The sequence below is a fragment of the Globicephala melas genome, chromosome 1 (assembly GCF_963455315.2).
Source record: "Globicephala melas chromosome 1, mGloMel1.2, whole genome shotgun sequence".
NCBI classification, from domain to species: domain Eukaryota; kingdom Metazoa; phylum Chordata; class Mammalia; order Artiodactyla; family Delphinidae; genus Globicephala; species Globicephala melas.
This window is the reverse complement of record NC_083314.1, coordinates 23,289,115-23,306,433: the sequence shown is the minus strand read 5'-3', so window position 1 is coordinate 23,306,433 and position 17,319 is coordinate 23,289,115. Positions and strand designations below refer to the sequence as shown.

The window sequence follows — 17,319 nt, the reverse complement described above, 5'->3', positions numbered from 1 at the left end:
TGTGGGGAAAAACCCACAAAACTGAGGAGCATTTATATCATTATGACTAAGCAAATATTCTTCACTACAGAATCAAAGGGAAGCTAAGAGCCCATACAGTGCACCACTGTTCCAATGACAGATTCTATGCACTTAAAAGAGCTTTCCTTACGTTCCACCACTTGCTTAAAATCAGGCCACATTTTGATTTGCTTCCTATTTGAGCTATATCTTTAATAATTTTTTGTTGTTGCTTTTCCTGAAGTTGTTATTACCTCTCTTTTTTATTGTTGGTAGAAGAAACATGCCGTGGAGCAGCTAGGCCCGTGAGCCATGGCCGCTGAGCCTGCGCATCCAGAGCCTGTGCTCCGCAGCAAGAGAGGCCACAGCAGTGAGGATACATCATATCCCTAGTATCCTCAAATTCTTTCTCATTGATTGTTTGGAATCTTCTATTCTTTTTGAAGCCTACTGGCCTCCTGATATAATTGGGTAGGTTGCTTCATTTGAGCCTATTAATGCTTTTGCATAGCTTTTTGTCTTTACTGCAGTTACTAATTGCCTTCTGTTTTTCTTGCTTGCTTTCTGTTTTGTATCACAACTTTAATCTCTTGCAGTATACCAATAATATTCTCTACTCTGTGGAATGTCCCCTCCTCACATCATCCTCAGAAACCTGCTTCCTGGAGCCTTCTACCCTCCCATTCTAATGAAGACTGACTGCTTTGCAGGCTTGCTGAACAATTTTATCCTGCGTGGCTTTTCATGTCTACCCTGAATTGGATACATTATTCCCTGGATCTCATATCTTCTTTCTTGGTTTACTCTCTTGTTTTGCTGAAATACACCCTCAAATGATTTCCTTAAAAAGGTTGAGTAGGATGTAAACTTCCTTGGTCTTTTGATCCTCCGGCCTGACTCACTTCTATATAAAATAAAGGCATTGGGTGAGATGATCTCTAATGCCTATTCAAGGAGTAAAATTCTGGTCAGTGTGCATTCCATAAATAGCATGTTGATAGTATATCAAGGAGAAATTTTAAATGGTTCCTGCTCTCAAGGAACTTACAATCTATCTAGATAGACAAATAATAAACTCTTGAAGCAATAATAAAAAGGCAACAATACAAAAGATGCCACAGGGTAGGGCATGGTTCATCATCAACTAGAGGCTCAGGCTTAAAGGAAAGAGAGAGAGAAGCTGAGCCAACCTGTGGTGCTCTGACCAGGGAAGCAAGACCTTAGCTGAGTGTCAAAAAGTAGGCAATATATTAGGGACAGATTAAATATTTATGAATATTCAACAGTGGATTAATATCCAACATTAATCTGATGGAATGGTTAACAGTCACTGGAAGTTCTTCTCTGTCCAACTTTCCCTGCCACTATCTGAGTTATCAACATTTTCATTTCACCAAGTCAATAAAGATAAATAACAGTTTTCAAATATGAAAGTATCATTTGGATCCTAACCAATAGATAAACCCTCTGGCGATTTGGGGGCATAACGGTGAACTTCCATGACATGTGTGAGTAATTGTGTGTACTTATAAATGCCCTACCAGTTGGACTATGAAGGTCCATGGTCTTTATTAGTAGACTTTCACTGAATAGGAAATTACCATCATCCATTTTTCAAATTTATTTTGCATTGTTCCAATGAGGTGTCAGAGCGATCATAAATGACTTCTCCTTCCCATCCACTCCTCAGGAAAGGAAACATCCCTCTTATGTATGTTATCCCAACAGCACTGTTGCTTGGGTGGAGAAGGCACCAGGGAACTGAAAGGACTGGGCTTCTCCATGGCAGGTCCTGCAGACTGGGTGGACCTGAGACACTCTACCAGAGAAAAACAGTGCCTGCATTCAGCCTAACACTGGCACTCTCATCCAATTTGCAAATGAGGAGAGGACTTGCAGGTAAGGAAGCTTCCAGAAAAAAGAAGAGCTCTTTGGGCCAATGCTGTGACCAGTTTCCAGAGAGTGGGAGTGAAGTGAGGCTGGCAAGTGCTTGGGGCCTCGTGATGGATACGCTCAGCAAAGTCTAACCCAATACTACTCCCTCTGGGAGGCTTTCTCTGAACACCCACCCCAACCCTGGAAGAATCAATTACTGCTCAAATACTCTTCCTGCTGCCATCATGGCACTTTCAAATGTAAACAAAGTTTGCACCAATTTCCCTCAACTATCTATGACATCTTGACTGATTTATTCATCATCACATCCCCAGTGCCGGGCATGTGGTGGGTGCTCTGTGTTTGTCGAATGAATGAGTGAATGCATTAAAAGAAGCTTCGCTTCTTCAAAGGGCAGAGCCAGACACGAATACTCAGTTTTTGCAGGAGCATCAGATGAGCCAGGAGGACCTGGAGAGGTAGATCTGGGTTGAGGGAAAAATTTCTGAGAGCTGGGACCATTCAAACCACTGGGGAGGGGGCAGTGCAAAAAAAAAAAAAAAAGCCTGCAAGTTTTGCCTGGGCTGCTTTGCCGTCCAGGACTCTACTGCAGGTCGAGGGGAACAGAGAGATCAATAAGTACTCAGAAGAAAGGTCCCGGGGGCGGCCCCACATACCAGAGATGGGAGTAGCGCTCAGCTCTGTAGAAGGGCAAAGAGCCACAGGGACCCACGGTCTCCGGAACACTCTCTAACGGCCAGACCCTGAGCTTTACGTAATCTCATTTCATCCTCCCAGCAACCTGGAGAGACACGCATCCCTGACTCACAGATATGAAACACCAACAAAGATCTGGAACCCCTTCAGGGTGGAGAGGGGCAGGGGCCCGTGCACTCAGTCCACTGTACAATGATAGTCAAAACAAAATGATAAAAGGCCTGGATTTCGTCATTGAAAATTCCTAAGTCTGTACACCCATGGCTCATCTCAGCCTGTTTTATTACTTTTGTAGTTTGCTTTATTTCCTCTTTATTTTCTTCTGGCTTCTTAGAAAGGTTTCTTACAAAAATCCCATAGGATTCTGATCTAACAAAGGGAAGTGTAAAGAGAGAAGAGCTGGATGCCCAGGGCAGGGGGGCAGAAGGGCAGGGGGCGTGGCAGCAGGGCTAAGGGTGGGAAAGGGACCTAGTGAGGCAGACCCAGGAGGGCGGGCGCAGGTGCACAGGCGCTGTGGCCTCAGCCAGCAGAGACTTGACGTAGCTCCTCCCACCAGGCCCCAATGTGCTTCTTTCCTCAAAGACCATAAGATGGCATTTGCTTCACCACTTTAAGAAAAGTGGAATCGAGACACATCCCTGCTCGTGATGTTCACATCCCCGGAGAGATGGACAGGCAGTGTGTTTTTACTCCAGCAGGTGGGGATTTCTGACAACTTAAATTAACATCGCTTGCGTCCCCACCGTGTCTAAATGTACTAAGAGAGCCGCCCTGATGACACCAACCAGGCTGATGAAGGCACCAACAAGGCGGACGCCCAACTAAAGACCACCTAACTTCCTGCTCAGACAGATACGCTGCTCTGGCCACAGCCCCCCACCTCCCCCCAGGGGGCAGAAAGGTGAGCACGAAGGGGAAAGTGAACGCGACCTGCGTGGGTGGGTGTGATCTTCGCTATCAGTGCTGCAGAGGACCCTGCAGAGCTGGCTGAGAGCGGGGCCGTGAGAAAGGCCAAAGCAAAACAGAAAACCACTCCTAGCTGACCTCTGTTCTTGGGAACTTGGAGCCTTACAAGCGGCAAGCTTTCTCCTGGGCACAGAGGTGCCTGCCTCTCCAGTCCCGCATGGAATTGGGGGGGGGGTGCTCTTAGCACGGAAGAACAGACGGTGCCAAGCTGGCAAGCTGGGAGTGCCGGGGAGGGCGCGCAGACAGATTTGGGCGTGGGGTTAGGAGAGGGAGGGTCAAGGAAACCTAGCATTTCCTCCCTTTATGCCCTCTTCGGCACTCCCATCTCTGTGATGGGCCTCTGTGTTAAAATTTGGGACACTGGTGCTATCAAGGACCCTGCAGGCAGCCAAAGTCCGACACCGAATTACAACCGCGCTCTCTCCACTTTCTCAGGAACGGAAGTGATGGGATGGAGTTATGGGGTCACCTCTGGCCAAGTGCGGTTCAAACCCACAGGCATCTAAACTAACAAAATCATCCCCCTTCCCCTCGGCGTCCTGCGGGGCTGCCGGCGGAATCGCGGGCACTCGGGAAGGAGGTGGGGGAGACTCTGGCTAAAGAGCTCTCGCCCACACACGCCCAGCACCGTGCGAACGCAGGCGGGGCTGAGAGGACCCTTCTATCCGGGCTCGCCCCGCTTTTCCATAGCTCGGCCGACTTCTCGAATGCCCGAGACCTTGGTCACCCCCACCCACGGCCCCAACGCTCTTCCGGCTGGGGGCCCGCGCCCCTCCAAGACAGGAGCTCGTAGGGGGGCGAGCGCGGCGGAGGGAAAAGACAGGATTTGGGGGCGCTTGGAGGGGAACCTAGCCAGGGCCGAGAGAGCCGCCCGGGCCGCCGCCCGCGTGATCCAACATTCCCGGCAAAGTTTCTGGCTCTTTGGGCCCGGATCACCTGGCTCCCAGGTCGGAGAAGGTGAAAGGTGTGTCAGGAGCCCTTCGCCGCGCCTCCCTCCGGGCGCCCACTCCAGGCGCTTCTGCCACCTGCCAGAGGGCGCTGGGAGCGCCGGCGCAGCACATGCCGCCCGTGGTTGCCGTCCGAGGGTCCCTCCCCGGCGCCTCCCCTGCCGCCCTCCCGCGCCGGTGCCCGGGGCGCAGGGGTCGCGGCCGCCGCGTCTTACCCAGTCCGGGCACGAAAGTGTTGAGGAAGAGACAGATGACGGCCACGGGGAAGGGCATGTAGGGGATGGCGGCGCGCAGGGGGCCCTTCTTCTCGCGGACCTGCACCACCACCCCGCTGGACGAGGACGTCCCCCGGTCCGCCGCCGCCACCGCAGCCACCGCCGCCGCCGCTGCCGCCGTCTCAGCGTCTTTGTGCGAAGGCTCCATGGCGGGGCGCGCTCCCCGGGAGCCGGGCTGCCGCGGCCGGGACTGCCGCCCAGTGCACAGGAGGCGGGTGGCGGCCGGCTCCGGGCTCCGGGCTCCGGGCTCCGCGCCGAGCTCAGGCGTCCAGCGTGCTCGGTGTGCCGCGCGGCTCGCCCAGAGCCCCGCACTCCCGCGTCCCCAAGCGCCCGGCCCTCTGCCGCGCGCTCCGCTGCGCTCCCACAGCCCCGGCGGAGGGGCGGGGAGGGCGGCGTGACACTCGGTGACAGCGCTCCGACGCCCCTCCCCGCGGGGCCCCTTCCCCGCCCTCCCCTCCGCTGCCCCCACCCCCCAAAATACCACTTACAAATCAGGGAGGAGGGAAGAAAGTAGAAGAGGAACGCAGAGGGAGCTGGTGTCCAGGTATTGGGAGGAATGGACACACGTCTCGCTCCCCAGACAGGTGAACCAGGAGGGAACCGCAGCCAAGGACACCGCGAATTGGGCGTGTGCGCTCGGCTGGCACGGCGGGGAAAGGCTTCGAGGTTGAGTCCTTTACTCCGGAGGATGCATTTAACGCTAGGGAGATGGAGGCAAGGAACGCGCCGCGCCTGGTATCTAGTACGCTTTAAATTCGTTCTGATTTAAATGGACTTGAGTCAGAGAAAAAGCGATTTTAGGATCGATAATCGAGCTGAAAGCAGGAGACGCAGCTTTTCAAACAGGTCCATGAGACTAGTTTAAATGGGACCCTTCCTTACATACACACACACACACACACACACACACACACACACACACACACACAGATGCGAAAAGCTAAAAGAAATGAGCCTGTTGCTCGGAACTGGGGTTGGGGAGGTGGGTGTTGGGGACCATCCCCTGAACAGTTCTGGGAGAAACCTGGGGCTTTTGTGAGCTGGACCTGGTGTTTAAAAAGCCAGCGAAGACACAGCGCCGTCTGGTGTTGATAATGCAGCAATTGGTAGAAGCAGAAGAATGTGGCCGGGCCGGGTCTAAGCCGGCACCAGGAGGCCCCATGTTTAATCAGATTTCCTGAATAACGCCACCTTCACCTCCACACCTGGAAAAAATGAACGAAAGCAACCGCCTCTTATGTTAGGGAGGGATTCAAGGCACCAGAATTATCCAGATGTTCAGCAAATTGTCTGCATAAATCCCCTTCCTTTTCAGTAACCCTCTTTCTCCAGGAAAAATGGTGATTGAATAATCCCCAAACAACCCAGGGACTCCGAAGAAGGATGCTAAAAAGAACCATGGGTATTACTTTATGGGTATCTGAATAAAATAATTTTAAAAGCAGATGGTCAGCAGAGGGTAGTGGTGATACTGGTGCACACACACACACAGTAACTAGTTAGGCCTGGCAGTCAGAAGTGAACAGGACCGAAACGTTCGTCTCTATTCGGCCGCTAATTACCTGTATGACTTAAAAGAACTCATTTAACCTCTTATGGGCTTGAGTTACTGTGACTGTAAAATCAAAGCAATATTCAGTTTAATACTTGCTTATTGAAGACCTAATATGACTTGGATTCTGGGGAGAGGGAAAGGAGTAAAACCCAGCCCCTGACTTCAAGAGTCTAATAGAGGAACTGATAGATACTAACAACTACAAGGGACAGAATTACAGACGGTGATGAATGCTGTAGCTGGGTAAGCTGAAGGTGCTGGGAAAACATGGAACCATCTGTGAAAACAGCTACAGAGGGGAGGCGTCAGGAGGTTTCCCAAAGACGGTGATAGTAGATGAGATTTGAGCAAAGACTACAGTTAACTACTTGCAGGAGATTTATTTTATTTTAAACAAATATTTATTTATCCAAGCAGTCTGCCGGGCACTAAGCACTTTACATATTTTAACTCAGTTAAGCCTTACCACACTCTGTGAAGTAAGTATTATTTATTACCCCATTTTACCAATGGGAAGATTGGAGCACAGAGAGGTTAAGTAAACATTCTTTGAACATTCTTTTGCAAAGCACCTGAATGCTTTTAGGGCCACTAAAACGGTTTCAGGGAAGGAAATGGATTTACATCCTCCAGTTTTCTAGATGATTTTCTTAATATCTAGAAAGGACGTCAGAAAGACATCTAGGCAGACCAACAGCATACATGAAGGCATGGAAACCTAGAAAAGTAGGAACATTTCAGGAATTCAAGTGTGGCAGAACTAAGGCTGGTATGGGCAGGGGCTAAAGATGGCTCTGGTGGAGTGGGCAGGAACCAAGTAATGACTGGCAAAGGAATTTGGATTATATGGAATCACTGCAACATTTTTTTTATATAATTTTATTTATTTTTGGCTGCGTTGGGTCTTCGTTGCTGCATGGGTTTTCTCTAGTTGTGGCGAGCGGGGGCTACTCTTTATTGTGGTGCGTGGGCTTCTCATTGCAGCGGCTTCTCTTGTTGCGGAGCATGGGCTCTAGGCAGGCAGGCTTCAGTAGTTGTGGCTCGCGGGCTCAGTAGTTGTGGCACGCAGGCTCAGTAGTTGTGGCTCACGGGCTCTAGAGCGCAGGCTCAGTAGTTGTGGCACACAGGCTTAGTTGCTCCGTGGCATGTGGGATCTTCCCAGACCAAGGCTCGAACCCGTATCCCCTGCATTGGCAGGCGGATTCTTAACCACTGCACCACCAGGGAAGCCTTCACTGCAACATTTTAAGCAGGCATGTGGCATGACTTGAATATTCTAGTTACTATGTAACAAACTACCCACAGACACAGCTATTTTGTTATGATCACAAATTCTGTGGATCAGGAAATTGGACAGAGTGCAGCTCAGACAGGTCTTCTTTGCTTTATTATGTCTGGAGCTGAGAGGACTCCAACGGTGGCAGCTGGAACAGCTGTGGCTAGAGGGTCCACTTCCAAAAGGATTCTCAACTCTGATACCTTGACTGGGATAACCTAACAGCTGGCTCAGCTGGGACCGTTCCGTAGAGCATCTACACATGGCCGTTCCACGTGACGTGGACTTTTCACAATGTGGTGGCTGGGTTCTGGGAGAAACTTCCCCAGAGTGGGCATCGCAGGACCAGTGGAAGCTGTGTGGACCTGCTGCCCTAACCTCAGAAGTCACACAGTGTCAGTTCTGCGGGCTCTGTTGATCGAAGCAGTCGCAAACCTGCTTAGATTCAAATGGAGGACACCATACCTCTCAATGGAGTAATGTCAAAGAATTTGAGCCCTGGTTCTAAAACTACCCTAATGAGATACGGTTTGGGGGAAGGACCACTCAGTCAACAGTGTGGAGGATGGATTCGAGGGGGTTGTAGACCAAAAAAAAAAAAAATGTTTCCGTTATATCAGTAAACAACGAATGTTGCCCTCCATCAAGCCATCCGTTACTGTAGCCTCCCTGACGGTGCGCCCTGAGGGGAATTCAGGATGGAGGGAAATGGGATACTGGCCCTAGGTAGTTAAGATGCGTATCAAAGGTATAATTTCAATGAGCCCAGACTCTTGCATCTTTCCAGACATAGAAAAGCACTAAAATTATTAACTTGAGATGTCTGTTTTTTGTGAGTAGCAGTAATCTTTTGATGCTGGACTCCATGTTTGTTTGTTTTTCAACGAAAATTCCTATACATCCCAGCTCCTCCCTTACCTCTTTAAAAGAGTCCTTCAGAGCTATCTGAGAGGCTATTTCCCAGGCTATAGTCATCAGTAAGTTCCCCTAATACAACATAACCAACAACTTTTAGGTTGTGCATTATTTATGGGTTTTTTTTGTTTGTTTTTGTTCCTCAGTTGACAGTGTAAAATTAGGGCTCATGAGAGGAAGGACTCTTCCTGACCTCCATGGATGGGGAATAGGGAAGTGATGGTTCCCAAATAATAGTGATTTTATTAGCAGACAAAGCGGAAAGTTGAGTTTGAGGGGCTGAGGACAGCCAAGGGGTGGTGGGCACTTGTTGATTATATAACCAGCTGTCTTGACTGTCAGTCAGTGTGAGTCTCAGTAAAGCTATTTGGGCTGCAGACTTTGGAGCCCTCAGCATACAAATAATACTTAAAGCCCTGTGGAGTAACGCAAATGTGGAATAAGAAGACTAGAGTTTCCAGGAAACTCACCAGAGGCTACTGAAACCAAGCAGAAAGAGACGAGGGAGAAGGAGGTTTTAAAGGAGAAACACTAAGAGTGTTTCATGGGAGCCAAAGAGGAAGATTTTTAAGGAGGAGCGGTCAGCCGTGTCAAATGCCATAGAACAATCGAGTAAGACCCCGAAAGTGCCTATTAGATTTGGCTGTTAGGAGGTTCAGCTCACTGGAATCCCAGCTCAAAAATCTCACCTACTGTGTCCATTTTCAAGGAATTTGTCCCATTTCACCTAAATTGTTGAATGTGTTAGCATAAAATTATTCATAATATCCTTTTATTATCTTTTTAATGTCTGTGAAATCTGTAATGATGTCTCCTCTTTCAGTCCTGATATTGGTCATTTGTGCTTTCTCTTTTTTCTTAAGCCCTCTTGCAAGGGGTTTATATCTATTTGACATGGTGACCATGACACGTTTGAAGGTGAGTTTAAGATCTAAGCTACTTCAGGTAGTAAGAGGTCTCCAAAAAAGTTGAAACCTTAAAAAATAATCTCCCCGCCCCCAAATCAGACACAAATACAGCAGAGGAAACAGAGCAAACAGTTGATTACATCAGCCAAATACATCTAGGCCATGCATTGGGTCATGAAGATAAAATCTGTTGTTTGGCTTTGTTCTGTCCTCAGCTGAATAAAGTACCTCAGCTTTGAACCTCTTTTTAGCTGAAAATTTTTTTTTTTTGCTTAAGTCATCTTCCAAATTGTACACGGAGTTCATATATCAACTAGGATGTCTCCTTTTGGAAAAGACTACATCGTAGCCTTGGCAGTAGAAAGACAGACTGTATTTGGAGTTCCCTGTATTTAAACAATTTCTTAACTTCTCTGAGCCTCAGTTTCCAAAACTGTAAATAATACTTATCTCATTTGTGTATGTGTCGGGATTAAGGGAGAAAAATACGTGCAAGATACTCAATAAATGGCAACTGAGGCAGGAGCCTTTTCACCCCAAGTGATAGAAAAACCCGACTCCAATTTAGCTTAGAGGAGAAAAAAGGAATTTATGGATGTGATGGCTTTTTGATGTATGAGCGTGGCAAAGCTGAATTACAGTTCCCAGAATTCCCTTTCTAACCTGTTTCCATTTAGCGTGGGCTACAGATGATGACGGCTCTCAAGAGCTGAAGGACAGATGGAGGCGTGGCCACTTTATACATACGAGCACCTTCTCTGAGGTATTTAATCACATACTAATCTAGGTGCTGTGGCGAAGCAATTCTGCATATGCGATTGGAGTCCCTTATCAGTCAACCTTAAGTTAATCTATGAGTGTCCTGGCTGGGCCTGACTTAATCAGAAGTGCTTTTAAAAGCAGACTTAGACCTCCTCTGAGGGAGCAACTCCAAGAGACTGTCAGCTGCTGCTTTCCCTTCCTTCTAGATCTTCCTTTGTGACCCAAACCTGTGAACGTCAAGTTTCAACTCTTACCAGGGGCTTCCCACTTGCTTGTGATCTTCTCTCCCTCTCTGCCTGCACCTCAGATTTGCTTAGCCAACCCCCACAGCGTACAAGCCAATCCCTTGTAATAAATCCATATCTGTATCCTTATCTATCTGTCAGTCATCTGTGATTCTGCTGGCTCTACTTCTCTGATTGAATCCCAACTGATACAATGGGCTCACATGGCTGGGAAGTCCAGAGAAGGGCTCAAACTATAGCAATGAGTCATCTAATCAATTCCTCTCTCTCTCTCTCTCTCTCTTTTTTCTTCTCTCTCTCTCTCTCTCTCTCCATCTCTCAGCCCTGCTTCCCTCTCTGTGTAGTGGCTTCGTTCTGTACACTGGTTCTCCCCATGTGGTGAGGGAGATGGTCTCTGAACACTAGGTTCACATCTTCCCAATCAAACCAAGCAGAAAGAGACTTCTTTCTTTCCCACAGAGAAGGAGTTCTGACTGGTCCACATTTTGGATCAATCACTTTTGCCAGAATACTATGTTAAGTTTGACCAGGCTTGTCATGAGTGGGATTCTGTGATTGACAGCCCCCATCAAACCTCAAGGAGTGGGTGGAAACACCCCCCAAAAAAGAGGTGCTACTGTAACCAGAACAGGTGTCTGGGGGGGTATGCTAGACAAACATAGCGTAGTGACCACAGTCTACCGCAAAGACTGTTAGTGGGCTTCTTGGTGATGAGCCGTTCTAAGTCACTGATCTTGATCTACACGAGTCATGTGTTCGGACTTCCATCCACATGCTGACTTCCACTGACACATCTTCTGGTTGCCTTTCCCAGACGCAACACACTCATGTGAAGTGTGGTCTTAAAGACAGAGCCCAACCTGGCTTCTCTTCACATCTGCACTTCTACCCAACTGTGTGATCTCAGTCAGAGCAAGTCATCTCTCTGTGTCTCCATTTATCCATTTGTTGAATAGGAATTTTCATGCCCAGACTTCTCACACTAAAAGACCAGGGATGTGGATTTAGATCATAAATTAGAACAGTAGTATTATTTCAGGTCTTGGGATCAGGTGGATCACTTCCCTGCTTCCTCTGTGGATGGAACTTCTCATCTTCCTTCCTAAAGTGACATTTGCCCTCCCTACGCCTCCCCCAAAGCCATAATGGTATGAGGTTTGCAGAGGAACAAAATGAGAGAAAAGGAATGTTTATAAGGCCAAGATCAAACAGAGAAGTGGAGGCCTGGGCCCCCCACTCTCCCATCTTCCCATGCCGGAGCCAGAGTGTTCTACTGGACTCAGTGTGGGTCCCTGTTCTAGAGGAGGGGCGCTCCCCTTTGTGGGTATTCTTTTTTATATTTAATAGGTAAGCATGGTAGAAACCTTGGCCATAATCAGACCAGGCTGTCTAGATTTGGACACTAACTGTTTACAGAATTTGGAAACCTACTGCTCATAGGAAGTCACCCCTCACAGGGAAGGGTGAAGCTTAGCAGAAGTTACCTATCCCCCAAGTGGGAAGGTGAGCTTGGACATAGCATCTCCACCCCAGGGGAAGAAGGACCTGGGACCCAGAGTTACTGTTAAACAATATTGCTCCTTGCCCTGCACAGTATTTAAGGATCAAGGGAAGAATTATTATCACACTGAATTTAGAGTCTTGATGACCTGAGAAAAACACGTTAATGTGACGAGCAAGGCCTCGGGGGGAGACTGCCATCTCTTTAAGAGTCCTCAGCAGACACTCAGCCAGAGCTTTATCTGACCAAGTCCTACTTCTTGTGCAAACAGTTTGACAGTTTTCTAAAGTTGGTCAGGCTGCAATTACTAAGAAAAATATGGAATGCTGTTAAGAGGGAGACCAGGAGAGCTAGCACAGCCCTTTCTGATCTAAAAGCAGGCAGGGGCTTCCCTGGTGGCGGCGCAGTGGTTGAGAGTCCACCTGCCGATGCAGGGGACATGGGTTCGTGCCCCGTTCCGGGAGGATCCCACATGCCATGGAGCGGCTGCGCCCGTGAGCCATGGCCACTGAGCCTGCACGTCCGGAGCCTGTGCTCCGCAACGGGAGAGGCCACAACAGTGAGAGGCCCGCGTACCGCAGAAAAAAAAACAAAAACAAAAAAACAAAAAAATTCAGCAGAACTTAAACTTCAGTTCACCTGCACCAGCCACATTTCAAGTGCTCAATGTCCACCTGTGGCTCGTGGCTACCATATTGGATGGTGCAATTAGAGAACATTTTCCTCATCACAGAAAATTTGATTGGACAGCACTGAATTAGAATAGGATTGAGCTGCATGTTAAAAAGATGCAACACCGAGTGGCTTAACCAAGGTATTAGTTTATTTCCCTCTTTTATAAAATTCCACGTCAGTAAAGTTGCTCAATTCCCCAAAGTCATCAAGACCAGTTATGCTCATGTGGTGTCCACAGAGTCAGGGACCCAGGTTCCTTCCATCTTGACGCTCTGCCACTGCGAGGGTGTTTCCTGGTCCACATGGTTGAGAACGGTGCCCCAGCCAAGGGAAGAGGGAAAGAGGAAGCATCGCAGCTCCTTTTAAAGGCACCACCTAGGCCTGCATCAATCCCTTCCACTTCATCCCTTGGCCCCATTTTGTCTCATGGCCTCACCTAACTACAAGGGAAGCTGGGAAACTTTATTCTGGTGAAAAATTAAAACTTTATTCCTGGATTTCCCTGGCGGTGCAGTGGTTAAGAAGCTGCCTGCCAATGCAGGGGACATGGGTTCGATCCCTGGTCCGGGAAGATCCCACATGCAGTGGAGCAACTAAGCCCATGCGCCACAGCTACTGAGCCTGCACTCTAGAGCCCACGAGCCACAACTACTGAGCCCATGTGCTGCAACTACTGAAGCCTGCATGCCTAGAGCCTGTGCTCCACAACAAGAGAATTCACCCAATGAGAAGTCCGTGCACCACAACGAAAAGTAGCCCCTGCTCGCCGCAACTAGAGAAAGCGCACATGCAGCAACGAAGACCCAATGCAGCCAAAAATAAATAATTAATTAATTTTTTAAAAAAAGTTTATTCCTATGGGAGAAAGGGAGCATGGATGTTGGGGGCACGTAGCAATCTCTTCCATGGCAGTTATGTGGGTAGCCCTGGAATCCATTTCTGCCAAGTTTTCTTTCTTGTAACCTTTCTCTCTGTTCTCTATCTTCCTAATTTCCTATTTCCTCCCTCTTCCTTCTACCCCACTCCCTGCTGCACCCCCTTCTATGCAGCAGGCCCCATGCTCCCCAATTTCACATACACAGTCTCATTTTACCATCACAGCCACCTAGTGAGGGCGGTAGTAATTGTGCCTATTTGACAGATGAAGACAGTGTGACTCAGAAAAGTTCAGTGATGAGCTGGACTAGATAGGTCCCGAAAGCTTTCTCCCCCGTTCACTAAATTCCACCTGTTTCTTCCTCTCTCCCCGGCCCAGGCCTGTCTCTCCTTCTCCTTGGATTCTCTCCACTGCCTGTCTCTCTCCTCACATCCTAACCCTCTCCCTTCCTCCCCCGGTTTTTTGGCTTTTATTCTTCTTTCCTGTCTCCCAATGTAACAGCATGGCCTCACTCAGCCGATTACTCACTGCTTCCCCTCAGCTTCTAATAAATTTATTAAGTTGTAATCAACCTATAAATCAACTCTCCTGAGAAAACCTGGTAGGGATTAGGTTTGCGTTTCCCTGTAATTACAGCTGAGGAGCCGAGCAATGAATCAAATTGACTGACAGAAAAAATGGGGTGACCTCAAACACCTTATGTCTTCTCTCCTGTGGCCTGTCCGGCCAGTGCCTGACCACAGATGACCTGGCTCGCTGCTGTGCCCCTCCCCACCTGTCCCCAAAGCTGAGGATATGGGCGCCAGACCAGACCTCTGACCTCAGGCTGGAGGTCAAGATCCTGAAGGTCACGGAAAAAGGGGGTCTCCAAGATAGGCAAGAATCTTCCAGAGCTCTCATCCTCCCGTTCACAGATACCCCTCCTCCTCTGGGTCTTGGGTACTTTCTTTCTCCTTTGGTTTCCTGGGGTTTCTCTCCCTCCACTGGGGTACAGAAGTGGGAGGGAGTGGGACTTTCTGAGACGTGTCAGTCCCCTACGTAGTCTGGAAACTCTACACTTGATTTTGGCTGTTTCTGACAGAAACAGAAGGGGACGGCCGGCAGCCGTGAGCCTTTGGTGGGGACCAAAGATGGAGAGGGGTGCTAAGGCCAGAGGGTGAAGATGCCCTGAAAACTGTGGGGACCAAAGATGGGGGCAGGGGTGCTAAGAAGGACAGCTGGGGAAGATGCCTTGGAAACTGAAAATCAACCTGCCTCTCCTTTCTCTCCAGGAACCCAAGTGGGGTTGAAGCAAGTGAGCTTCGTCCAGGCCGGGATGCTGACCTTTCTTCCCGCCCTCCTATGGAGATTCCCTACCGTCCGGCTTGGGATTCTGTAGCCTTCACGCCCACACCGGCAACTCCTCTTCCCTGCAATACCCTCCCACGCCGGCCTGAGCACAGCGGCTGCCACATCCCGCGTGTTCGATCAATGTGGATTGAGTTCGCCTACTCATTCAGGTGCCAATCAATTCATATATCTCCACATGCAATTTTTATTAACCGGCTGTCCCAGACATCCCCCAATTCGCTGATGTCTTTTTGGAAACAGTGGGAGTCCTAGAACTGATGACTCGCTAGAGGATGAGAGAAACCAGGAGGAATCAAAAGAGAAATAGCGAAGATGAGAGAGAAGGAGAGAGAGAGGAGGGTATGGGAGAGGAAAGGCGAGACAGAGACAGAGGGAGCCTGCCTTTCACCTTACAGGTGATCTGAACCAGGGCACAAGGGTGGATCGTGTGCCATTACACTCACAACCCTGGCATTTAACTAAGAGAGTAACAGACTAGAAAACAAAACAGAGAAAGGCAACCACAAAGCCCATCCAACCTAGCAGGCAGGTGCTGTCAGCCCTGGACACCCTCAAATCACTGAAGGGGGGTCAGAGCTGAGACCCAGTGTCTTCTTACTGACCTGGTTCCTAACCCGTCAGCTGAACTCCCTCTGGCCCTAAACTGGGAGGCTTAGCCCTGCGGCCACTCACCAGCAGCCTGGCTGGCTGGCTCCTGCTTCCTGGCCCCTCCTTCCGCCTTCCGGGGCCCCCCCTCTGGGTCCCAGGCTGCTTTTGCACCGCTGCCTTGTCTCCTGCTTCCTGTGATGACGCATGAGGACACGAAGCTCTGTCGTTCTGGCAGACACCGCAGACTGGGTTCTGTCGGCCCTTAGTCCCTGGGCGTAGGTTGGTTTGTCTCTCTGGTAACCACCCAGTACTGATGTCAGAGGGGCTTCAGAGGGGCTGAAGGAGGCCTCTCAGGCCTGCACCCTGTCCCCACCCCCACTCGCCCAGGGTCCCGGGGGAGCCTCAGAGAGCCCAGGGGGGCCGCGCCCTGGGAGGTGTGCACATGCGTGCTCAGTACCCAGGACACAAGGATATACACTCGGGCTCTCGAGAGGCCGTTGCATGGGCTCTGGAGTCAGACATTCCAGGGGGTACCATCCTATTTCTGTCACTCACCAACTGCGCAAGCTGGGGCAAGGGACAGACTCTCAGAGACTCTGTTCCCACACTTGTAAACGGGGGGGCCAATAATAGTGCCCACCTCATAACGTTGCCCTGAGGGCTGCATAGAGAGTGCTGAGCACGACGCCTGGCACGTGGCAAGTACTCCATTACCATTATCATTACTGACACTTCCTAGAGGAGACCAAGACAATTCCCTTGGTACCAGGTAGCTCTAGTCATCCCATTTGCCAGACACAAGCACACAAAGTCCAGGTGATTTACTGGGCCAGTTGTCCTCTGGGGTGACGGGAGGAGGGAGGCTTGACCCTAGAACCCTACAAGAGATGACCCTAAAAAGTAGCAAACTACGTGGTTATCTAAGCAGAGTAATTAAGAGTGACCTTCCCAGCATCTCAATAAACCATCTTTACCACAAATGAGTCCCGAATCCCTAACACGTCCACCTCTGGTCACTTATTTGGGATAAGGCAGAGGCCCCAGACAAAGAAAAGGCATTGAGGCCTCCTTGGGAGACTTACTTCTTTGATCTGATCATTTCGGCCTTGTTGGACAGCAGGGAGAAAAGTTGCGTTGGGGTAAGATGCAAGGCTGAGTCTCTGATTACCAGCAGAGAAGAGCCGGTCTGGAGTTGGGCATGAGGTTGGGGGGGGAGTGAGGGTGGGGAGAGTATGGGTCTCAGCAAGCAAGGTCATGGATTAGGGCACTGGAGCCTGGGGTTTCTAAAAGGGGGTGTGTGGGACAGACTCCAGGGTGGCCTCCATGATTCCTACCCCCTGCTGTTCACACCCTTTGAGCCTGGCTGGGAACTGTGACTTATTCTAGCCAATGGCATATCGTAAAGGTGAAGGGATTTTGCAGATGGAACTAAGGTCCCAAATCAGTTGATTCTGAGTTAATTTAAAAGGAAATTGTTCTGGGTGGGCCTGACTTAATCAGGTGAAACCACCTAAAATGGGACTGGCTCCCCCTTGCGGTAAGCAGCTCTCCTTGCAGCCTGGGTGAAGTCAGCAGCCATACTGAGGAAGCCCACAAGGCGGGAGCTGACAGCCTAATACCTGAAGGCAGCTTCCGGCCCAAAGACAGCAAAAAGCCAGAAGCGTCAGTCATATCAGTGCAAGGAAATAAACCTTGCCAATAACTCGAATGAACTTGGAAGTGGGTTCTTCCCCAGTCGAGCCTCCTCAGGAGAAGGAGGCCAGCCGACCCCTGGGTTGCAGCCCAGTGAGCCCCAGAGCAGAGGACCGGTTAGGCCACCCCTAGACTCCTGAGCCACAAACACTGTGATAGAATGAAGTGTGTTGCTTCATGTTGCTAAACATGTGT

At 49.6% G+C, this 17,319-nt stretch overlaps 1 protein-coding gene and 1 long non-coding RNA gene across 3 annotated transcripts in view; one reads left to right on the top strand and one right to left on the bottom strand.

Moving 5' to 3' along the window:
• Window positions 1-5,142, bottom strand: part of STUM (stum, mechanosensory transduction mediator homolog) — a 67,357-nt gene extending 62,215 nt beyond the window's left edge. For both annotated transcript variants that reach the window (XM_060303411.1, XM_060303456.1), the window contains exon 1: window positions 4,721-5,142. In XM_060303411.1, coding sequence (XP_060159394.1) covers window positions 4,721-4,928 — 208 coding nt within the window. In that variant the 5' untranslated portion in view covers window positions 4,929-5,142. The remainder of the gene's footprint in view (window positions 1-4,720) is intronic.
• The window catches only part of LOC132597679 (uncharacterized), a 29,894-nt gene continuing 15,750 nt past the window's right edge, over window positions 3,176-17,319 (top strand). Inside the window, exons 1-2 of the long non-coding RNA XR_009564899.1 lie at window positions 3,176-3,493; window positions 14,766-14,993. This is a non-coding gene — a long non-coding RNA (uncharacterized lncRNA). The remainder of the gene's footprint in view (window positions 3,494-14,765; window positions 14,994-17,319) is intronic.